At 49.0% G+C, this 24,566-nt stretch overlaps 2 protein-coding genes across 2 annotated transcripts in view; both read left to right on the top strand.

Annotated features, from left to right (window-relative positions):
* The window catches only part of LOC147728360 (UPF0462 protein C4orf33 homolog), a 112,372-nt gene extending 92,715 nt beyond the window's left edge, over positions 1-19,657 (top strand). The window contains exons 6-7 of the mRNA XM_086962161.1: positions 12,340-13,455; positions 17,294-19,657. Of these exons, the coding sequence (XP_086818287.1) occupies positions 12,340-12,445 (106 nt within the window). The 3' untranslated portion in view covers positions 12,446-13,455; positions 17,294-19,657. The remainder of the gene's footprint in view (positions 1-12,339; positions 13,456-17,293) is intronic.
* LOC147728361 (uncharacterized) lies at positions 13,161-15,416 on the top strand. The gene is made up of 2 exons (XM_086962160.1): positions 13,161-14,167; positions 14,209-15,416. The coding sequence occupies exons 1-2, from the start codon at positions 13,582-13,584 to the stop codon at positions 15,186-15,188; spliced, it is 1,566 nt and encodes a 521-aa protein (XP_086818286.1). The 5' UTR covers positions 13,161-13,581; the 3' UTR covers positions 15,189-15,416.
* Positions 19,658-24,566: the final 4,909 nt, after the last annotated feature.

Below are 24,566 nucleotides of genomic sequence, written 5' to 3'. Positions count from 1 at the left end.
AAATCAGCCTGCCATGCTGTTACTGAGGGGGGTCTGGGGGACTTCCATTTCATGGTTATAGCCCTGATAGCCAAAACATACGACAAGTCTGTAAATTTGAATCCAACTTTCTGCTTCCCAGATCGTCGCCGTAGCCCCAACAAGCAGGGTAAAGCCTCTGTAGGGGCCGGCAATTTTGTGAGGGTATTAAGAATGCGGAAAATCTCATTCCAATAAACACGTAAGCGTGGGCAGAACCATATCATATGGATAAAGTCCACTTCGTCCTCCCCACAGCGAGGGCAGCAGTGAGGGGCGCCCGGGAACATAAGATGTATCCTCTTAGGAGTAAGATATGCTCTATGGAGTATCATTGTTTGAATGAATTTAAATCTTACATTACGAGACACCTTTTTGGGATGTTCTAGTATAGTCTGCCATGCTCTATCTGTAAGCTCTGTGTTTGTGTCATCTTCCCATCTAGCTCTCAAGGCCACTAACGGGATCGCTGCGTGAGCCCTTATCTCAGTATAGAGCCAGCGGACCAAGTGTCAATACCCTCCATCATGACATGTATTGTTTACTCAAGTTGCACCTACGCCCCAGGTTTAGAAAAGGATAGGACTCAGAAGGCTGTACCATTGTAAGATTTTACTGAAGGTAAAGTTGGTCCTGGCGACAATGACCTGGAAGAGTTAGAGCTGGTTAATGCAGCCTCTATGGCCCCAGAAGAGGGAGTTGGGGGTTGGTTGTATTTGGTACGGAATGCAATTAGAAAACATCCCCCAAAGCAATCCTAATGGAGAGCAAATGATAAATGAGTAACGAAGAGTGAGGTGGTCATCTTACCTGCAAGAGCGTGAGCCTCTTCTCCTTGGAGTTCTGGCTCATCAGGGTGATCATGATCAGGTAGGAGTACAGGGTCATGTTCTTTTTCTTCTGGTTTTCTTTCTCCTTCTTGCCTTGCTACCCCCGAGTCTCTTCTCCTTCGGCCCCTGAGCCCCCTCTTCCCAGGCTCTCCTTCACAGAATCCAGGACATCCAAGGCTGTTAGGTCAGTGGATCTTAAACTTCACATTATCTATTTTTCTTTTAAATCTGTCCAGCAACATTATCAGTGTTACCTCACTCCTGGACACACCCACTACACCATTCTCTGCAGTATCATTGCTATCTGCTGATCCACCATGAAGCTGGGACCACGGTTGAAAGTATTTTTCTGATCACACTGGTGAGAACCAAATAGCGCAAAGCATGTTTGTGATGTTGAACAATTTTGAGAACTGCTTGACATGGGCTGTCAAAGTTGAGTTCAAGCAGGTGCTGGTCTCAGACTGTGACATTATTGAGAACCTTTGCTTGGAATTCTTGAAGCTAAAAAGTAGATGTCCCTAATTCACAGTCTGCATAAGTCACAGCCTCTACTTGTGACCTGATTGTGAGGTGAAATCCTACAAGATGATGAGTAGAGGCAAAAGTGGCTGTGCAATGCATAGATGGTCATGAGAACTGCCATTTTATACCCAACGTGAACCTGTTGTGTTCCAGCACTCTCCATTTTATTGGGGATAATATGAACACAAATTAAGATTCTAGCACCCAACTACAAAAAAAAAATATTAATTATCTCAATTTTAACTCTGTTGCCATGTTACAGAAACAGGATATATTGTTGTACTTATTACATGTACATGCAGGTATTACCCACTGTGGACAGGTCTTAAAGAAAGTAGACAGTGAGGACCTGCCAACTCATATGGTGCCACGGTGTTCCGCACAATGTGGGCTCCATTCACATGGTCACCCAATGAGGAGCAGATATCACAAGGTGGCAGGGAAAACGAACTGAAAACGACTGTAAACTGGATTTCCAGCACGGTTTTGGAGGCTTTTAATTGCTGACATCGCTTAAGGGGTGTGAAAACACCCTCAGACATCAGCAAGCCTTTTTTTGTTTGGGGGGGGGGGGGGTTTATGTGGGGTCTGAGGACAGGGTGATGGCTAAAGTGCTTCTTAAGTATTTCTAGGCATAAGGCCCCATCCCTCCAAGGACTCACCCCCCCCCCCTGCTTTCAAACAGTGAACATTTTGTTTTAGTTGGCAGGTCTGACTGTGTAAGAAAATTGCATTAATACAGACAGGCCTAGTTTTTGTGTGTCCTATGTGACACACCGAGCCAGCACTTTATATTTATTTTTACATGCTGGGATTTTTGTACCCCTGCAAGCTCGGGATGTAGGTGGGTGTTTATAATGCACCTCAGTGGAGAGTTCTGGAATCAAGGCTGATTGAAGTGTGCGATCGCACAATGCCTCTCGGTGGGTCCAAAATGTGTTCAGAATACTGTGCATTCAATTGTTGGTCCCTCTGCAGAGTGCCCCAAGCAATGATGCCATTGTAACTGTGATTATATGCAAAAGCGTGTGAACGAGATTCAAAGCTCCTTAAACAGGACGAAAGCAAATGAAAATGCAGTTCTTACAAGTGAGCAGGTGACTGAGACACTCTAAAGACCACTACACTTTCAACAAACTCCAGGAACATTTACACTTCTTTTTGCCGTGCCCCTTTTAGAGACTCCCCACTTTTTCATCCCACTTAAAGCGATGGTGACAAGTATGATTTCTCTTTTCGCTGGCCGCAGACTTAACACATTAACCCCTTGCATGCTGATAACGGCCCGTCCGTCATGCAGCACGGTGGGCATGTGCTGATGACGGCTGGGGGCCGTCATGAACCCGCCCACTCTTTAGAAGTGCCGCACAGGTGCAGAATCGCGGCCGCACGCAAGGGGTTGAACAGATTGAGGAGCGGGCTCTCTGTGGCACAGAAGGGGTTGGAGCACAATAAACAACTGGTACAGTCCAATGCAGTGCAGGGTGTAAGTAGAGTTTGGCGAGCACATACATTAACAGAGAGGTGAGCTGAGGATCGTCTCCGCCTCTGAGACCTGGTGTACGAGCCGCGCCCTAAAAATATTTTAACTCTAAATTGTGCAACAAACATTTTGTTAGACTATGATAAGTTGTCGTCAAGATTCGAGAAAGTGTATTTCTTTAACACGTAGAAGCGTTTCACTTGAGCACATCAATTTATTTGAAAAGTATTTATTAAAAGTGGGATTTTTTAAATATGAAATGAGAAACATTCCTGCCCGGGCCCTGATGGCAATTTTTATAAGTGAACAAAGAGGTACGTTAGTTGTCATATATACAGAATATGTGGCTTAGATTCTTATTTTATGTTTAAAGTATTTTATTCATCATGACACACCAAGACAAATACACAGCATCATAAAGTTCCCAGCAGCTCTTGAGGATTAGATAAGTACAAAAGCCAACAATCACGGTGCATGGTGGTAGTCCGTCCAGGCACGTGAAAGAGTGCATAGGTATGGTGCGACACAACATTTCCAAATAAACACTCCCCCCCCCCACCCCCAACTGTCCCAACTCAACTCCCCCCCACCCTCCCTACCCGTCGTCCAGTGCATCACCATCTCTCCCTATGTATAACAAAATCAAAAGTCCTAAGGAAGGGGGGGACCCCACGAGAACTCATCTGTCTGCCATCGGTGGTTTTGTGAGCTGCAGGAGGCGAAGATACCTGGGGCAAGTAAGTTCTCTAAACTCCAAAAGCAACAGAGCGTGGAACGGTTGCCAAAGCTCGTTGAATTGGGCTATGTCCCCAGCCACCATAAGGGACATCTTTTCCATACCCAGCACATGCCACAACCTATGAAGCCAACCTGTGACAGTGGGCTGTGTGGTCGTGCGCCAGTGAATCAAAATATTCTGGACCGCAGAGCCTAAGGAGATAGCGATCTGTCTACCCCTCTTGGACTTCAGGGGATACATCAAGTCGTTCGGGAGCCCCAAGAGGGTATATGCAGGGAAGCGCGGAAGCTCAGTATTGAAGTGAGAGTCTATTGCATCCAAAACTTCCGTCCAATAGGCAGCTAAAAGAGGGCAGTCCCATAAGATATGTGTGAGAGTACCGCGATGTCCACACCCCCGCTAGCATGTGTCTCCCTTACTGCGATCAAATTCGTGAATACGCTCCGGCGTGTAATACCAATAGGTAGTGACTTTAGTAAAGGTGTCAGTAAGGCCCACATGATATGCTGAGTGGCGTGCCCTGTAGGAAATCTGGTCCCACTCCTTAGGACTCAGCGACCTCCCAAGCTCCCTTTCCCACCTCTCCCTCCCCGGGTAGTAAAAGTGTGTGGGGGGTAGCTGCAGAAACCTGTATAAATCCGTGATTAGCTTTGAATCAGACGCGCGGGACACCAGCCATCTCTCACATGGCGAGAAAAGCCTATCTGCCGCTTCTCTAACCTGTGGCTGAAGGGCCCAATGTCGGGCTTGCATATACCGGTGCCTCTCAGTCTCAGGGAGAGAAAACTCCTGACGGAACTGCGTGAAGGGAATAACCCCCTCAGGACCATACATGTGGCACAAAGCTCTACAACCCGCTTGCCGCCAGTGTGCGAAGGCACCCTTCTCCATTCTGGGAGTAAAAGCCGGGTTGTCTACCAATGGGGAAAGAGGCGACGGGAACGAGGTAAGATCATATTTAAGGCAAGTAGCGTCCCAAACCCGCAAAGGCACCCTAGTGACGAAGGAAGCATACAAGTTCTTAGGCCGATGAGAGCGGTGCAGAAACGGAATCTCCTGCAGAGGCCTACCCGCCACTGCCTGGTCCTGGAAAAGCCAGTGCTTATCCGACTCCCATCTGCACCACTCCACCAGGTACCGCAGTTGCGCCGCCTGGAAGTACTTTCGGAAAACCGGGATGCCCAAACCCCCCGCCTCAGGAGACAAAAGAGACAAGGCCCTGCGCATCCTGGGCTTCTTCCCCTGCCAAATGAAGCGGGCCACATCGGACTGCAGCTGCGAAATCCACCCAACCGGCGGCTGAAGCGGCAATGCCCTGAACAGATAGAGAACCTGGGGCAAGATGGTCATTTTAACGGCAGCAATCCGTCCTAACCATGAGAGAATCTCGCGGTTCCAGCGGGTTAGCTCTTCTCTGATCTTCGCTCCCAAGGCCGAGTAATTCGCCAAAACCATAGCCTGCAACGTGGGCGCTATCTTAATCCCCAGATACGGCACCGCCTCCGAAGACCAAAGCAGGGGGAACCCACCCTGTAGATATTCCCTGGTGGCAGGGTCCAGAGAGATGTCCAAAGCCACCGATTTCCCTACATTCATCTTAAAGCCGGAGACTGCACCAAAAGCCGGTAGGGCCGTCCGGGGTGTATCTATTGTGAAGATGACATCATCAGCATAAAGGCTGATCGCATGAGTGAACCCCCCCATTCGTATCCCAGCCACTGCCGGGTTATCCCGGACTCGCTGGGCCAACGGCTCCATATATAACGCAAAGAGCAGGGGCGAAAGTGGGCAGCCCTGCCTTGTGCCTCTCTCAATAGTAAAGGCCGTGGAGGTATAACCATTCACACGGACTACAGCCGTCGGTTCTTTGTAGCAGTTGAGGACCATAGTGCGAAACTTCTCCCCGATGCCAGCCTTCACTAATACCTGTTCCAAGAAGGGCCAATGTACTCGGTCGAACGCTTTCTCCGCGTCCACCGCCAGCATCATCCTCTCCCCAGGAATCCTAGAAGCCTTCTCCAGCAGATGGACCACCCTTTTTGTGTTATCAACAGTCTGCCTCCCTGGGACGAAGCCAGCCTGATCCGGATCGATCAAACCGGGCATGTGAAGCGCCAGGCGACTAGCCAGAATCCCGGTATAGAGTTTCAGGTCTACATTCAAGAGGGATATCGGTCGATAGGATCCACAATGTTTGGGATCCTTTCCAGGCTTAGGAATAACCACGATGGAAGCCCCGAGGAGATCAGGCGGGATGGCGCCAGGTTCTGCAAAAGAGTTAAAAAGGCGGGTGAGGACAGGAGCTAAGGTCGTGCAAAACGTTTTATAAAACAGGGCGGAGTAACCGTCCGGGCCCGGTGCTTTGCCGTGTTTGAGTTTGGCAATGGCCGAGACCACCTCCTCTATTCCGATGTCCCTATTCAAGTGCTCGGCTTGCAGGGTGTCTAAAGATGGCAGGGTGATCGAGTTCAGGTAGGAAGATACGGCCGTCGCATCCGGCGGATCCCCGGCGTAGAGGTTTTCATAGAATCCTCGGAACACCTCCGAGATGCGGGCATCCTCCGTCTCCACGTGTCCACCAGGGTCAAGGATCTCCCTCACCGACTGGTTCTGCCGCGCGGCCCGGAGCCTATTGGCCAGCAGCCTACCGCAGCGGTCCCTTCCTGTGTAAAAGGCATGGCGCAGCCGGAGGGCTGCGTATTCCGCCCGATCCATGTCCAAGGCCGCCAAACTTTTCCTCGCCTCCTTCAGCTGCCGCCAAATTCTCGGAGCCCCGGTCCTTCTATGAATCAGCTCAAGCTCCCGATCCCTACCGGTAAGTTCCTCCCTCTTGGCCTGCCGCTCTTTGTTTTCGGCCGCGGAGACCGACATGAATTCCCCTCTGAGGACGGCTTTTAACGCCGCTCACTGTGTGGCCCGGGTGGTGTCGTCATTGTCATTGTGCGCCAGGTAGTTGCGGGTAACCTTCTCGATACGGTCCACTACCACCTTCCGATGTAAAAGGGTATCCCTAAGGCGCCAGGTTCTCGAGGGAGGGGCAATAGGGGGTAGGCACAACGAGGCTTCAACTGGGGCATGGTCCCACAAGGATAACACTCCCATGTCCGCCGATGAGACCAACGTTTTCACCGGGGATGTAACCAAAAGGTGATCAAGCCGTGCGTAGGTCTTGTGTGCGTGAGAGTAGTATGAATAGTCTCTATCTGTGGGGTGTAGATGACGCCAGAGGTCAAGGAGGTCTACTTCCGCAAGCCGTGCCTTACAGCCGGCCGAGAATTCCCCGACCTGTGGAGAGCGCTGCGCTGACCTATCTACTGCGGAGTCGAAAACCATATTAAAATCCCCACCAAGGATGATGTGTCGGTCTGGCGAAGCGGTGACATCCTCCACAGCCGACTGTAGAAAACGCTCCTGTTTGTCATTAGGGCTGTAAAGGGAGCCAATCGTGAAAGTGAGGCCCCCTACTCTGAACCTATGCACCAGTAACCTCCCCTTCTGTTCAGCAAGCTTGTGAAGATGCACCCCCTGAAAGTGTCTGGCCACCAGAATCGCCACCCCCGCAGTTTTAGTGTTGCAAGTGGAGAAAAACTGGAGTGGGAACTTGTGAGATCGCAGCCTGTGTGTGTCCCGCGCCAGCAAGTGTGTTTCCTGAAGAAGGCAAATGTCTGCATGCGCATTTTCTAACAGTGAGAGCACCGCCCGCCGCTTGACAGGGTTGTTCAATCCCCTAACATTCAGAGTTAGGACCTTAAAAACATAAGGAGGCATAGTGGGCAGGGTGCAAGCAAGCGTATGCACGGTGTGCAAAGGCCGTTAGAGGTGTGTGTACCCTCCACCCCCCCGGAGACCAGGTGAAGGACAAGAACACGCACACGTGCCCCTAGCCCCCCCGTCCCGACAGACCCCAACCTGTTGCTGACTCCAGTGTGTCCGCCGGCGGCCCAAAGTATTGACCGCCCCCTTTTCTTTGTTCCAACATCCACACCGCATCCCCCAACGTCAAAACCAACTGAAAAGGAACAGCAGAGATATTCAACCCCCGTACAATGCACTGGACGACCCCCCCCCTGCACACCCAACACCTGTCCCCCCTCCCCACCCGTCACGCCCCAACAAAACTGTACCCCCTCCCACAACCCCAGCCTCCCCTCCCCCAAACTGAGTGAAAAAGAACCATTGTCGATGTCCGGCCTATAAAGGCAAGTCTATGGAAAATCAACAAAGTGGACGTCCAGCCACCACGCAACTACCGCTTTCCCCCCTCCCCCAGGCCCCCAAACCTGCAATGTCAATCAAGCGATGTCGATCTCCCCCCGGAGAATTCCTTAAGCGGTCAACGCCACCTCCTCCGCTGCCGTTTCTCTGGCAACGTCTCGTACTGTGCTGTCCATTTCATCCCGGATAGTGGGTGGATCAGGCCTCTCCGAGGAAGCGGAGTGTCGGCGACCAGGGACGGTCTGCCATCCGTCTCTGGTGATCCGCCTACGGCGAGGAGTAGGGGCCTCCTCATCAGTCGCCGTGATGCCCAGCACTGCACAAGTGTCCTGGAGGGAACGCAGCTGATGTAGTGTGCCATTCCAGCGAAAAATAAGACGGAACGGATGACCCCAAGAGTACTGAGTACCGTGCTCCCGCAAGAAGTCGGTGGCAATTTTAAAGGACTTGCGCTTCTGTAGAGTGACCACCGAAAGATCCTGGAAGAGTGACACGCGGTGGCCCCTGAACTCCAGAGAAGGTTTAGTTCGAGCTACCTGGAGAATTCTTTCTTTTAAGAGGTAGTCCGGCAGGTAGGCTAGGAGGTCGGGAGGGGGCGCCGATGATCTACGTTGTGGGCCCACCCTGTGCGCTCTATCAATCCTGATAAGGAAGTCGGTCGGCTCATCCAAAACGTATCTGAACAGGTCCTGTAGGTAGTCCGCCGCGTTCTCCCCCTCCTCTGCAAGCGGAACACCCCGGACCCGGATGTTGTTCCTCCTGGAACGGTTCTCCAGATCCTCCACATGCGACTGAAGATCGATTTGTTGGTCGTGAAGTAGGATCACCTCCTGTTGAAGCTGTGCGAGCTCTTCGGCCTGAGCATTTCCCGCCTCCTCCACAGAGGCCACTCGCTCTCCCAGGCCGTCAACCTCCCTCCGGACCTCTCGCACTTCCCCCGCCACCTCCTGCTTCAGCGCCTGGAAGTCCTCTCGGAGAGTGCCAAAAAGCGATTCAAGAAAGGATCTGGTGACTGGCGGCTCCCCTCCACTCGCCCCCTGTGAGTTGCTCGGTTGTCCCGGGGAATGCTGTCCCCTGTCCTGCCTTGCGGCGCTCCTGCTCAGCATATCCGGCAGGGTACGATCCCCTTTCTTGCTTCCCTTGTTACCGGCCATCTTGAGCGGCAGACCAAGCTCTCCAGGTCCCACCAGGGACGAGAACAACTGCCACTTCACCTGGCCGCCTGCCAATCGGCCCAACCAACCGTCCTGGGCCTCCTACTCGCGTATGCCAATGCCCACCAACGAGGCACTCCCGCGCCGATTGTTCTCCAGGGGGGCAACCCCGAAAGCCAGATCCACTCCTGTCAGAGGCCGCGAGCAAAAAACTGTCCACCCGGAGCAAAGCGATCCCTCCGGGCCCTCCAAGTCGGGTCTGTGCTCCACCTGCCTCCTCAAGGGCGCCCTGATGCCGTCCACTTCCACTCGGAGCGGCCAGGAGCAGCGCTTCGCCGTTCGCTGGTAGCGCAATCTAGGGTCCACCCGCACTCCACACCAGGGCCCCCCGTCGTACTTCAACCTTCGGCCCGACCGGCCCCTCAGGCGGTCCCGCCCTCAGGCTCGCAGCCTCCTGCAGTCTGTGCGAAGGGATGGCCGGCAACACGCCTCACGACCACCACCAGGCCTGGCACCATAGTCGCAGCATAGGGCGCACCAGAGGCAGCTGCGTCGCTATATCAGGTCCCCCGCCGAAGGCCCACATGGTCTTTTGACCCCCAGCCACAGGTCACATCATACTCCCATCGGGGGCATCAGGGTGGGGGAATGAGTCCTGACCTCCGCCCAGGCCGTCTCACCTCCGCTGCCGGCGACTCGCCAACCGTCTCTGCCAGCTGCCCAGGCTCTACCCCGCACCACGCGGCTCCCGCTCCAGGCCCCCCCCGGACTGTCCGACTAGGTCCGGACTCCGTGAGCTGCAACAATCTTCGCGCCCACCAGGGGCCTGCGGCCGTGCCGTCCCAGGCCCAGCGCAGGGCAAGCCGGGGCCTCGCGTAGGCCGACTGCGCCACTACAAATAGGGATGTGTCCTGCTGGCCGGATCGTTTCTCGTGCACCGGCACTAGTCCTCCTCCGGGCCTCCGAGGGGGGACCGCCGCAGATTCGGCCTCCCGGCCAGACAGGATGGGGGCGCAGCTTCGCGCCACACGGAGCTTTCCTCTCGGCTCCTCACCTGGCTCCGCACCGCCTCCCGGACCGGCCTCTCTCCTGGCGCCGATCACCCCCAGTCCTGGTGGTCTCAACCCGGAGCTTGCGGAGGCAGCAGCCGGGGCCGGCCCAGACCCCGCTCCGGTGCAGAACGGGCCTTCTCCTTCACAGCCCCTACCGGGTCCGAACCCCTCCGCAACGCCAGCCCGGGTCCACTTCCGGCCGGCGCCTCGGCCCACACCAGCCCGGCGTCCGGGGCTCGCCAAACACGCCTCCAGCTCTGCAAGTGCCTCAGGACGAAGCACCGAGGCCCCCCACTCCCTCCGCCGCCTGTTGCTAGCGACTAGGGGGGAGATCAAGGCCAGTGAAGACGGTTAGGGGCCCGGGCTCGGAGGAGATCGCGATGAGAGCGACCACTCACTCCGCCATCTTGGCCACGCCCCCTAGATTCTTATTTTAGAGCAACTTTATAATCTATTAAATCAAATACGAGACAAGTTTTTGTGTAGCGCACATCCTGAACTCAAGTATTTGAAGGGACTCATATATGTGATAACAAACAAAAAGAAGTTGCTCAGGTAAATAATTGATTTGCCTAGCATCCCACAATTTGGTTAAGCAGGGACTCATCCCAGTTTTTCCAGCTTCACGCTGTGCACTTCAGTCGCTAGATTTGTATCTCTTTCTGCCATCAAATGTTAATGTTTTAAGCTTAGTTCTTAAATAATGTGATTACATTTCGGTGACAGCCAGAATCCGCATTTTATTTTGCACGGTTTTACCCAGCACTTTACAACAGATGCCATATATATTAAGTTTTATCAACATCACTGCCAAAAATACATCCATTTCTGCAGCAAGCTCCCCACACAACACTAATAATGAAAGGAGCATACTAACAGCTGCCTGCTCCAATCTCTGTGACCCACTGTAGAAAAACCCATGCAGACAAGAGAAGGACTGTGATCAACTGTGTAGATAGATTTGGTACATAGCTTGAACATTTATTCAATGTTTTTTGTATACTTAGTTTGAGAGCCGGGTATCGTCAGCCTTACTGAAGGAGCACTCAGGGACCGACAACAGGGCAAGGCTTGCCTTGAAAATTTCACATCTTTAACAGCAGAATACGGAAACTCACTGCCTCCCACCTACCTTCCACCAAATGGTAGTGTAGTGGATGGGCTATTCCCTTCCTAAAAGGTCTAAGGGTCGCCTTGTCTCCATCGTCCCTCACTTCCTTGTCTGAGTCTCCACCTTACAGCTTCGGGAAGGAAGTCAATACACTTTCACTGTTTAGGGAAAGTTTTTTCTCCATCACCTTGTGCTATGCCAAATAAGGAGCAATTCAAAATGGATCCCACTGTCCCAGCAGTCTGACACTCATCACACATGGAGTCTTGCTACCATACTGGTGCCACACATCCACCATGCATACATGCAATCAGCACACACACAGAATGTTAGTGTACGGGTCTGGGTGTCCCATCTAAAAAGAACTTCATATGAGTGGGGCCAGTCGTCCACACTCCTCTGCTCATGAATGTTCACAAAAATTGGTAGGGTGCCACCACCGCTTCATTTCAACAACCCAGGACATGACATTAGTCCCATGTCATTAAGAGGGCATACTTTGTGTGACCCTCCAGGTCACAAAATAGTTTGGACCTTGGTTTTACCATGGACATACTTAGGCCTGAGCGCCCAAAGGATGAAACATTTCTTGTTTGTATTTCTACTTTCTCTAGCCTTAGAAAGAAGTGGTTGAAACCAATATTGAGGGATAATGGGTGTATTCGTAATGTTGCGTTGGGAATTATTTGTGAAGGACTGGGTTCATAGAAGAAGAATCTGCTAGACTGTGTAGATCGATTTGGTGAGACATAGCTTCAACATTTATTCCATGTTTTATGTTTACTGAGTTTATGAGCCGTTATATGAGATTTTATCATCGATTGATGTGGTTTTATGCTGATTTTTTTTGTATTTTGTATTGTTTGAAGGACTATTTTCTGAGAATAAATCTAATAATGATTGTAGTGGTTACCTAATTAATTTCATGTATCAGTTTCTGCTGTGAAATTAAGTAGCCATTGCCGAATGGTGTAAACAAATATTTTACCACAGTTATGGCATGTATTTGATAGTTCAAAGCATGTCTTTAACTTTCTCTCTACCCACTTTATGAGAGCTATGCTCTACGTGCCATTTAATAGCAGTTGCTCAGACTAATGAGATGCCTTCTGTTTGTAAAAGCTGTCATAATGTGCAGTTTTGAAGCATAAAGGTCAATGTATTGAGTTCAAATGTTCATTTGTTTAAGAATGTCATTTTTTTGTTTTTTAGCCACCGACTGGAATATTTCAAGCCTTTTTCCTTTGGTGCCGTAACGGGAGAAGCTTGGAAGCAACCTGAGTCTGATTTGTGGCTGACATCTGTGTCTCATAAATAGGCAACTTTCCATAGTTCCTATATGTTTTTTATATAATCACAAATCTATATGAGGAGAGGGACTTGAATCTACATCTTTCTGAACTGTTATTTGATGTAAATGCTTACTTGTTACGATGAAACTGCACTTTTTCCTTCGGTTTCAACTTTTTTTTAAAAGATAATTGGGGTACAAAATATAAAGTGCTAACAACGCAATAGATAAAAATCAAAAGGGTTATTGTGAATGTCAGATTTGCTCACGTGGAGTGCAACATTGCCAGTCTTACTTATCATCGTAGCTATACAAATGAAGGAGGGTCCTGGGTCCCTTCTGCTCCGTTAGGGTTACCTACATGCTCAATACCGAGAAACCTCTATTGCCTTACATGCGACCATATGGACCATGTTTGCTTTCCTCTAAAAATGTCTGGTTCTCTACCACTGAATCCAGAAGCTGAGAGAACATCAGAAAATACCGTCCTTACTATGGTGCAAATTCAAAGTCTAAAAGAAGGTACTAGCTGAAAACCTGCACAATAGGAATTTCTCAGGCACATTTTGCCAAATGAAACCTGGGGAAATTTTAATGCTGTAAGGGCCTGGTATTTAGGGAAAACGTTAGAGATTGGTGTAGAAACACTGACTTCCATGGCTATTCCCCATTTGGAGACAAAGATTTTGTAATCTGGAGGCAATCCTGCTCCTGAGGATTACTGCACCCCATGGTATTGGTATAGCCGATATGGGAATTCCCACACAATTACAAAGAAACTCTTAATGAGTTAACTCTGTCAGTGATTAATACAATATAACGACAATATTTCAGTGGTACCTACCTCACTGCCTTGCTATGTATCATGGGGTCGTTTTCATCGCCACCACAAACCAACACGCTCCCAAACTTACAAGGGGCAAGTAATATTCAGTATCACCGCTAGCCTTCTAAGGGGGACTAGTTATGTAGCAGGATTTGCACAGCTTGTATGAAATATTAATGTTCCATTGTGAGATGCTTAGGGGGTTCCCCTGGCACCAGGGAAGACTGAAGGGCCCGCACAAGTGCTAACATTCCTGGGCATAGAACTAGACACTGTCAATGGGCAATCCAGGTTACCGGCTGACAAAGTGGGTGACTTGAGGCAGGAGATTGCAGCAATGCTGGGGAAGGGCAGCGCAACACTCGAACGGGTACAGAGCTTGTTAGGCAAACTGAACTTTGCCGCAAGGGTCATACCGGCAGGCAAGGTGTTCTCACGCAGGTTGGCCAAGGCTACAGCAGGGATTGTAAAAAAGCACCACCTAGTTCGCCTGGGACCGGGATTGAGGGCTGACCTTGCCATGTGGGATGAGTTTCTGAGTAATTTTAACGGTACAGTTATCTGGAGGGCCCCTTGGGAGAGCAGCCAAGGCATCTGTTTATTTTCTGACGCATCAGGGAGAGTAGGTTTTGGCGTCATATTTCGTGAGAAATGGTGTGCAATGAAATGGCCAGATGCATGGCGTAAGAAAGGGGTGACAGCGAATATCACGGTCCTCGAGCTCTTTCCTATTGTGGTGGCTGTGCACCTATGGCCGACGGAACTGGGCAACAGGAAGGTGGTGTTCTGGTCTGACAACCTTGCTGTGGTCCTGGCGATCAACGGCCTGAGTGCGAACTGCCCGCTGGTCCTTAGCTTACTGAGAGAGTTGGTCAGGGCAGGGTTGCGCCACAACATAGAGTTTAGAGCTAGACATGTGGAGGGTGTCAAGAATGTGGCAGCTGATGCTCTCTCTCGCTTTCAGCTGTCACGTTTCCGGGAGGCATGGCCGCAGGCAAGCAAGGAGATGACACCGTTCCCAGCAGTGTACTGGCGACTCCTTCGGTGGGGGAACGTTTAAAGCAGATGGGCCAGCGTTCCTTAGCGCTATCGACAAGGAGGAGATATGCATCCCAGCTGGACACATTCCAAGCAGTGACGAAGTACCTTGGTGTGACGGAGGGTGGCTTGATGGGACAGGTTGAAGGCTTTGTTGTTTGGGCGAAAGAATCCGGCAAATCCCATTCGTGGGTGTGCAGCCACCTGGCCGCACTCAGGCACGATACTAAGCTGAATGGTGAAGACGACCCCACGGGGGCTTTTAGGATTAGGGCGGCACTGAAAGGCTGGGCGAGGGATGAAATCAGGAGCCCTGACAAGAGAGCTGGGATAGATTTTCCTACCCTGAAATGCATGATAGACACAATGCCAGAGGTGGCCAGTTCGGCCTTTGAGGCCCGCCTGTTTGCAACAGCGTTCTGCCTGGCCTTCTTTGGGGCATTCCGGACCAGTGAGCTGGTGGTCCGATCCAAGAACGACAGGTCGGGGAGGGCACTGGACATGATGGATGTAAATGCCAGGGATTCCCTGATCTTATGGTTGCGCAAATCCAAGACTGATCAGGCTGGGCGGGGAGTAGAGATAACATTGCGGGCTTTTGAGGACCCCAGATATTGTCCGGTGTCTTTGGCGCGGGAATATTTGAGAATTAGACCGCTGCTGGCGGGACCTTTTTTGATACACGCAGATGGCACGCCTTTAACTAAGTTTCAATTTGAAAAGGTGATGGAGAAAGTGCTGGCAAAGGCGGGGTTGGCAGCAGCTGGGGATGGCAAAAAATTTTCCAGCCATTCTTTCAGGATTGGGGCAGCCACAGCTGCATACAAGGCGGGCCTGGGGGAAGAAGGGGTCAAAAGAGTGGGGAGATGGTCATCAGCATGTTATCAAAGATATGTACGCCCATAATGCAATGCAAGGCAATGCCGAGCTGTGATTTTCCAATTTTACATGTATTGGTGCCATTGAATTCTGTGGGGAGATGGTCATCAGCATGTTATCAAAGATATGTACGCCCATAATGCAATGCAAGGCAATGCCGAGCTGTGATTTTCCAAATTTACATGTATTGGTGCCATTGAATTCTGGTGTGTTAATTTTGGTGTGGTTTGCAGTGAAGTGTAGAATAAAAGCGTTATACCAAATATGTCTTTTCTTTCAGTCGGCGTCTGCGTGTGGGTGATGGGGCATTCGTATGTCTCCAGACTCGAGCGATGGGCTGCATTCAGGAAATGGGAATTGGCCTTTCCAAAGACACGGATAGTATGGATGGGCTCACCTGGAATGAAGTGGGATCAGCTGCAGCGTAGACTGGCGCAGGGAATGGCAGCCGTGGGGGGACCTCCCAACATTTTAGTAGTACATCTGGGCGGTAACGACCTGGTTACAAGGGGGAGGCGAGCCTTAGTGGATACAATGCAGCGGGAATTCACGGCAATAGCGAACGAGTTGGGAACAACGGAATTGGTATGGTCAGAGATTGTCCCACGCAGGACATGGAGAGGAGCGCGGTCACCGCAGGCCATCGAGCAGAGCAGGAGAAGGGTGAACAGGGCCATGCAGAAATTCACCGAGAAAAGGGGTATGGGTTTTATTAGGCATTCATTAATACAAGACAGGGCTGTGGGTTACTATGAAAAGGATGGGGTTCACTTGTCTGAGACGGGGATGGATGTTTTTCTCCTTGACTTACAGGAAACTTTGGCAGCAGCAGGCTGCGTTTGAGATACGGGTGCTAGGTCTGAGGAAGGTGCTAGGTGGTGGGGGACTCTGTCATCGGCGGAGGCCTCATCCAGAGCTGTGGCGGAGTATAGGGCGATCTGGAAGCAGATGGACAGTAAGGGTACCTCTGCGGCAGAAGGAGACAGCAATACCTCTGCCTGGCACAGTAGGGGTGCCCGAGCCAAAATCCTGGAGCCGAGGGGGTTCCAGGAAGCAACGTCGGCGCCCCGTTAGTCCTTCGGGCGGTCGGGGGGCCTAAACCGACCGGGGGTGTGCCTCATCGCTCCGCCCCGACAGGGGGGGCGGGAGTAACCGAGATAACCATTAAAGGTATTGCACCGTCAAGAGCATCGACTTACCGTGCAAATTGGCTAATTAGGCAGGCGGGTCAGCGAGGGGCTGCCGTCTTGGATCGCCTGTAAGATGACCCACCTATCTGCTGTAGTATGCAAATAAACCTGCACCACCGTTTTCCCACAAGCATGTCTCATGAGTCTTCTTGGTGTGAATGTAGTGGGTACACGTGGAGCGAGTGATGGCGGTGTGGGCACTATGCCGCTGGCCGCGCGACACGAAGGGGAGGTAACGCGAGACAGCGTCTTAGTGACACATGCCTCGCGAGCAGAACGTCACCAGCGCGACAGGCAGGGCGCGCCCCCCCCCGTCTAGGTGGCCAATGCAGGCGCGGCATGTAGGTGATAGGCGGGCCCAGGGCCTTTATCTAGGCCAGCCCGGTTCAACACTTCCTCTTTCCGCCGCATTTGGATGGACTACTCTGCGCTGTTCCCGCCCTGGCCCAGACCCAGCGGCAGAGCAGCAGGTTGGTGTGAACAATTAATGGTCTTTTTTGTGTTGCAGGCGGAGTCACAGGGCGATCTGGAAGCAGATGGACAGTAAGGGTACCTCTGCGGCAGAAGGAGACAGCAATACCTCTGCCTGGCACAGTAGGGGTGCCCGAGCCAAAATCCTGGAGCCGAGGGGGTTCCAGGAAGCAACGTCGGCGCCCCGTTAGTCCTTCGGGCGGTCGGGGGGCCTAAACCGACCGGGGGTGTGCCTCATCGCTCCGCCCCGACAGGGGGGGCGGGAGTAACCGAGATAACCATTAAAGGTATTGCACCGTCAAGAGCATCGACTTACCGTGCAAATTGGCTAATTAGGCAGGCGGGTCAGCGAGGGGCTGCCGTCTTGGATCGCCTGTAAGATGACCCACCTATCTGCTGTAGTATGCAAATAAACCTGCACCACCGTTTTCCCACAAGCATGTCTCATGAGTCTTCTTGGTGTGAATGTAGTGGGTACACGTGGAGCGAGTGATGGCGGTGTGGGCACTATGAGGTATTCCTTTTCTGGTTAGCAATATGAACATTGTTCATTTTTGTGTAGCAGCCTTGCCTTAAATGACCTTGAGCGACTAAAGGCTGTTTTAATTCTTAACATTCCCAGCTTATTATCATATATGCTTTTACAAAGGTAAAAAAATTATTAAAAAAGGAGAAATGAAGATCTGCATTTCTTATGCCATAGTTTTATTTAAAGAGTGTGTACTGATTTTAATTTTGCTTATTCATATGTCGTAATGCTTGATTTGAGTCAATTTTGGCACTTCTTAAATCTTAGATATTAAAGGTTTGTTTATTCAAATGATACTGATTCACATATTTGTCTTAAACACGAATCCTCAGCATTTTTATTTAATCAAGGTTATATTCACAGAGCCAATTTTCAGAGCCTATAACTTGGTGTAATACAACTCTTGATGTTCAAGGGCTTTTTCCAGTATCATTTAGGCCAGTGTAGAATTAGACAAATAATTGAATGGTATTATTCAGGTTTTAAGTACTTTCTGAATGGGTGTTATTTTTGCACTTTAACAATTATCTCCTTTCCTATACGCTGTCTTATTATGAGGTCAGGTGTGTAAGAATCACAAAACCTCACTGGCTACCCCTTTTCCAGCTTCCTGTTACTGAGCACGGTCCAAAACTCTTCCGGAAATTATGCAACACAAAAATATTGCTTAGTTTAGCAATAAAGATCAAGTGACAATCTAAGATGTTTAATTCAAAATTACATTTCACGCACCCTAGGCCGCATCCTTTTTAAAACGGACTTCCTTTATCTTATTGAAAGGAAAGATTACAGCCCAATAGTGACACTAGTTAACTCTTCAAACTATGGCTCTGGTGGTGGAAGTGGCCGGAATTCAGTAATACATAATTGGAATAAACTGTACTGTGAGTGTCCAGGGAAAATACATTTTTAAAGGTTTGGTTTGAGGTCTGATCGTATGTTATTGATATCTCAAATGAGACCAGCACCGCACTCTGTGCTGGCTGTCCCCACAATTGGGTTCATAATAGGCTGTCTATGTCTTACATGTTAACACTTGTCAGTAACCCTTGAAGGGGGACAGAATAAAAAAGAAAAGCACAAGCAAGCCCCGACTCATCTTGTTTCCTTTGTTCCTTGGTTTTTGTTGCCTCTCGTTCTGGTATCATTTTTTATGTCTTCAGTAAGTGGTAAATATTATTAGCCTGGGATGTTATTTTTACCACATACGGAAGACACACAAAAAAACAAAAAAGAAAAAAAATATGATTAAAAATGTTGTGTCTAGTATGTTATTTGAATGTTATGTATATGAACTGACGTCATAGTCGATGTGAGGTGTTAGTGTTCCAATCACTGTTTGCTTGTATCCTTTTGAGATTGGGGGCTTTACCCTTGGTCTATGGAATATATCCAGACACCAACTAGATGTATCATCACACAGATAATCGTTCATGATATTGAGTGATCTAGGCTTTGGAGCTTCTATGTCTCACCAGTCCTCCAAGAAAACCGACTTTGTGCTTGGCTGACCACCAGATAATTAATTTTTGTAAACATAAGAAACAGTTGACTGTAGGTGCCAGCTCTTTTTTGTACCCTTGGCCACAACTTGGACTGTATTTCTATTTGAGGTTTATTCCTGTAAGAACCTTTCGGTTAGCCACAATGTCTAACGCTTTGATTGTTTCATGCTTGAGGTGGCAAGAAATCAAAGCTAAAGACCTTTGTCAAACTTAAATTGTGCTGTCTAAAGTCAGTCAATCATGCCATAGATCCGCCCCATGAAAGGACTTTTCCTAAATATCATCTGTCAAAAAACAAGTGATTTCAAGTTCGAATAGCTTTGTTGTGGTGATTTTTGAGGTAGCTCCTGCTCACTAATAATGTGGGTGCGGGGCTGACGCTGTTCCCATCCTGCTTCTGCATGCTGCGAAGTTAGCAGTTGCAGCCGGTTCCTCTTTTTCTTGTTTACAGCAGTATCAAGGCTTTCTAAATAGTGCAGTTGAATCACACCCCGTCCCATGTACTTATTGGTGCTGGAATGCTACTAACCAAGGATGGGGGTGCTCACTCTCTCAGCAAAATGGCTTTGGATACGTCAACCTGACCCAATTGGAAATTCAATGTGAGTTTTACAAATAAGGTTATCTCAACCTCAGATGGCAGGTACTTTGATTCTCCTAATGTACATATGGGTATAGTGCCTCCTTTTTGTCTAATTCTGAAAAATCATGATAAATATGTGTCCATTCTGTGTAAGATGGGAAAAACATAATTGCTGAACACATTATGCCCACCAATAAACAACTGGCCAGGCCTTCTAACTTTGGTGTAAAACTTTTTTTATTTATTTAACTTTAACAGGCAGCTGAACTTGCAGGTCATAGGCTCTCATGTAACGAAACATTATTTGCATATCTCCTTTTATCCTCTGTTATGCAACCCATAATGTGGGTAACACTTGTCCATTCTCTCTATTGAATTGGCTGTATGATAACTAAATCTGTGTTTATTTCTAAAACACTGCTCCTACAGAAAACATACCTACTTCACCAGATTTTACCGCCTGCCCATAATTCACTATAGAAATATATTTCTTCTATATGACTACTGAATTTATGGGTGAATGTGCAAATGGGTGGTCTCCGTTAAGACCCTTATCCATTAATTTCTACAAACTGTTTCACCACCATTTTCCCATTTGCACTCAATAAACCTCCGCTATCATTTCAGTGAAACAATGGATTTAATCTGTTTCCTCAATGCTGCTCAATGGGTGGAATCCTGGTAGTCCATCTGAAATTGTATTTCTCTCATGGTTTCGCTTATATTCGCCGTAGTCCTAGAGAGAAAATGAGGTTTGGTTCACTAAAACACATCTGAGAGTGGAGGAACCTGGGACATCTCTCAGGAGAGAAGGCCCAGGTCACTCTTAAATTATAAGTTATCCAAGGGATATCTGTATGAAGGCTTCTCTATTGGGAGCATCTGCATAAGACTGCCTCCATTCTCTTCATTCTCTTCACCTTAGCTCCAGCATTCTGGTGATGGCATCACATGCACTTAATCTGTGACTGACACTAGAGCATTCTGCACAACAACACTCCTGCAGTCATCTGTCATGCAGACAAATGAAACAAAAACAAAAATACTATGAGACATACAACTCCCTGTCAGTAAACGCACCACTGCAGCAATAAAAGTTGTCCAGACTAAACAACGCCGAGGCGTCATCTAGATTGCCAGCAACCATTATTCCTGCTATGACAGTTACTCTTTTGCAGGCATTAGAATTGTCATCCTCATAGACCCTACGTATCGTCAGTTCTTTTCCCATTAGCCTACAAGAGAGAAATGGTGACAAAGCCACTCATTATTCCTACCTCACCCCAACTGCAGCAATCTGCCCCAATGATCAGGACCTTAATCAAGGATATGCATCTTAGAAGAGCTGTAATCACACTACGATGCCTCTCTATTCACAATAGGTTTCATTTAAAGTGGATCAGTGACACATGTTTTCTTTCTTTAGCAAATGGGTGAGTTATTGTAGAAGATAATATGTGAAAGGGGTTGGCACAAGTACAATATTACAGAAAATGTTGCCTTTCACATCCCCTCACCTGTGTGTTTCTTATTTACTTTTAGAGTATAATTTTTCCTAATTGGATTCACATGCTTGAATCAGTCCCCTATGTAAGGCATAGAGTCCATGGTAATGTTGCACTTTGCAGTTTTAATATGACGTACAGCAAAACAGTAGTCATTTAGTAGCATATTCATTTTGTTACAATCTTCCCAGACTTCAGGCAATTAGGTGACTGCGCAATATAAACTACAACCGTCAATTTACATGTTGAACACTCCACAAAATCTACACCCAAAGTGCAGCAACTTTCAGCAATATGTGACAATACATTCATTAGGTGTTGAAATAGAATATTGGGTTGTTCAGTGTCCACTTGTCCTTGGTGTTACTACTATGGAGGTTCAAGTTATACAGTTTCTATCGGCACATCCTCACATGTTTATATAAAAATTGATCCTGTATAGAAAAAGATTTCACGTCCAGGTTTCCTAGATGAATCTTTCGTACTCCTTTTTTATGTCAAATTTCTTCATCCATATAAAATAATTAAGACTTCTTGCAAACACGTTTTGTTCCTAAGAGATTTATCCCCTGAACTTCATCAGGGCTAATCTGGAAATAAAATAATGAGCCTAAGAATCCAATCAATCCAAAACAGATCAAAGTTTCAAGGATACATGTTCCAAATCCTTCTGTAGCTTGCATGTTCAGATTCTCATATTTGTCAGAGGTTTTGATTCAGCAAAAGTATCTCTCCTTTCAATTATCATTTATGTCTCCTGACGTACATGATTGACATATCCCTGAAAGAAATCTCCTGTGCCTCCTGGTGAAGACGGCATTTCTCAAGATACAGTTGGATTCACCAGGGATATTGGCACATAAATTATTTTTCTGTAATGGAAAAAAAATTCACAAGCATTATTACATGGTGTGCTGGTAGAATTGAGGTGACTGTGAACAGGAAAGTAGTACTTAAGTACATCCCAGATTGGATACTGATGTAACCTTATCAGTCCCTAGCAGTAGCGGCTGGCATTGCTCGCGGGTGGAGGTGAGGGGGTGGGCACGAGTGGTCATCGGGGAGATTAGCAAAGGACGTTGTGTAGAAAAATGTAACATCCCTTTCCGCCTGGTCTCGGGTCTTCTCAGCTCCTGTTTCTGCTCTCCTGCCACGAACAGGAAGCAGGCAGCCAGGCTAAGCCAATTACAACGCTGCAAGCCAGAAGGCAGATCAAACAGTATTTGCGCTTTCAGGAGTGGGCAACCCACTCCTCTTCTGCCCTGCTCAAAGAGCAGAGCAGCCCCGCCTGCCCACCCGCAATGTGCAAAGTAAACATAAAATTGTAATAACTTTTAGTTATTACCATTTTATGTTTTGGCTTTCTTGCATTGCGAGAAATCAGTTGGGTGACGCAATTACGCCCTAGTGGAGGAGCCTCCCCTGGTATATAGTACTGAGGAACTCAGGGCATAGGTACACCAGGATTCCCCCATGGGCTGAAGCATGCATTGTGCCACCCATGAGAGACCACTCAACCCATTACTAGAGGCCTGCCATTGCAGCCTGTGTAAGCTGGTACGAGCACCACTTATGAAAGATATAGGTTTCCCTATATCTAAGGTCACTGCACTTAAAACCTATAAGTCTCCCCTAGAGCAGGCCTTTCAGTCCTGAAGGCAGGGTGCTTGGTTCTAAGTGTTATGGGTGCCCCTGCATGAGCAGGACACCCCTACAACCTTCGGAGGCCATTCTCCTGGGTTGTAAGTGCATCAGCCATTATGATACATAGAGTGGCCATGCGTCATTACGCGATGACCATCTCTAAACTGGCTGTAACGAACCCTGTCCTGTGTGGTATCAAACATGTTGGAATCATGCACTGTAAAGCTCCTTTGGGAGGCCCTCAGTGCTCTTGGTACCAGTCTTCTAGACCCTGACAGCACATCATGGCTGTTGCTGACCAGAGACACGATTCTGCCCTTCTGCTGCTAAACCAAGCTCGAGCAGAGGAAGGCAGAACAATAGGTATCATGTCACAGGGAGGTGTGACCACCTCCCAGACTAGGTTTAGTGTATTGGGGATGGATGGAAGCGCTTGCCAGTGCCATCAGTCTGATAGAAAGGGCACACTTGGTGCCGTCTTTGCATAGTCCAGTTCAAACCAGCTTAGGGAGTCGATGGCTCCTACTCTAGTGAAAAACTGGACAAAGGACATGGGAATATCCTCCCCACTGCAATGTCTGTGCCTGTGCTCCATACAGGAACCTTCCAAGGCCTGTGGATACCCAAGACACCTGAAGGAATCTCCTTGAAGTGAAGGAGACACTTCCCTGCATCTGCAGGCACCGGAACTAAGCTGACCGGTCTGCTGATCCTTGGCTCCCACAGACTCCGAAAGGCTCAGCAACTCAGGTGGTGGTTCTTCACATCCCTCGAGGCCCGCCCTGTCCTCTCCCCAGGTTTGAGGCCAGTATTCCTTGTCAGAACCGCAGGAACCGAACCCTTGTGCACCGCGTCGACTTGCTGTTGCAAAGGCTTGTTGACTTCCTTCCACCAAGCTCTTTGGGCTCCAAGTAGCCCCAACCTCAAGCATCTCCCGTGACCAAGATCTTCGTCCTCACCACATCACTTGCATCGTGGGCTTGCATCTTTGGTGAGCTGCTCAAGGTCCTCTTTTGACTCCAGTGCCTCTGGCCTGGGGGTCCTCTTGAGGGTCTTGTTTGATGCCTGCTCTGACTCCCCTGCTTGTAGTGAGTCACCTGGACCTTGCTGGTCCAGACTCTGCACCTACTTTGCTTTTCACATTATTTGCAGTTGCCAAGGCTTGTTGGTTCTCCTAACGGACTCTGACCCCTCAACTCCAGACATCCGACATAGGACAGGTCATAAATGTCTTCCACACTGTCGCCTGGTCTGCACAGCTGCAGCTCTAAGATCACCGTCAGCTCTCCTGCAACACCCGACATCAGTGGGCATTCGTCATCTGCCTCCTGGTTACTCCTGAGTGGCATAGACTCCATCCCCACTGCTTGCAGGTACTTCTCATCTTGAATCCACCTTTGGGTTCCATAGGACACTTTCACCTTCTCCAGCAGCTGCATCTTCCTGAAGCCCGCCATTGAGTTCAACAGTGGTTTTGGATGCAATTTCACATCTATCCACCCATCTTCCTTGGTGTAGGTATCTTGGTTCCTAGGGTATCTACAGGTGGGGTGGCTCTCCAACCTTCTGTCTTCCACAGGGTTTCTTCAGGGTCCACTGGGAAGGGTCCTTCTTTAAAATTGCAACCACGACTTACCCATTGACTTGTACTCTGCCCGCTTTCGTGTTACCACTCTGCACACGGCCTTCTTGGGATTTCTGTTTCTTATCTTGGGTGGTTCCTTGTGTCCCCGACACTTGTACTTTTTCTGGGTATAGTCTTGACTCGTCATGGTTCGCAGACCACTATTTTAGTATTTGGTTTTGTCTCCCCCCCTGGCGACCACAGTGTATCTGTGCTACTTACCTGTTTTGACTGAAAAGTATTGGGTGCATTGTGTATATCCCTGGCTAGGAGATATCTGAATGTTGTAGTGAGTGTCTTATAATAAAGACATATTTTTATAAATACACTGTGGTTTTTTTCACTTCATCTATA

The sequence above is a fragment of the Lissotriton vulgaris genome, chromosome 3_1 (assembly GCF_964263255.1).
Source record: "Lissotriton vulgaris chromosome 3_1, aLisVul1.2, whole genome shotgun sequence".
NCBI classification, from domain to species: Eukaryota; Metazoa; Chordata; class Amphibia; order Caudata; family Salamandridae; genus Lissotriton; species Lissotriton vulgaris.
Note: the sequence above shows the minus strand (reverse complement) of the source record. Positions and strands in the feature narration are given on the sequence as shown.

Excerpts from the sequence above, each read along its gene's own strand:
- LOC147728361 (XM_086962160.1), top strand. The coding sequence starts at position 13,582 with ATGCTGGGGAAGGGCAGCGCAACACTCGAACGGGTACAGAGCTTGTTA. Across the intron at positions 14,168-14,208 it reads TAGAGCTAGACATGTGGAGG|CTGTCACGTTTCCGGGAGGC; the intron begins GTGTCAAGAATG and ends TCTCGCTTTCAG.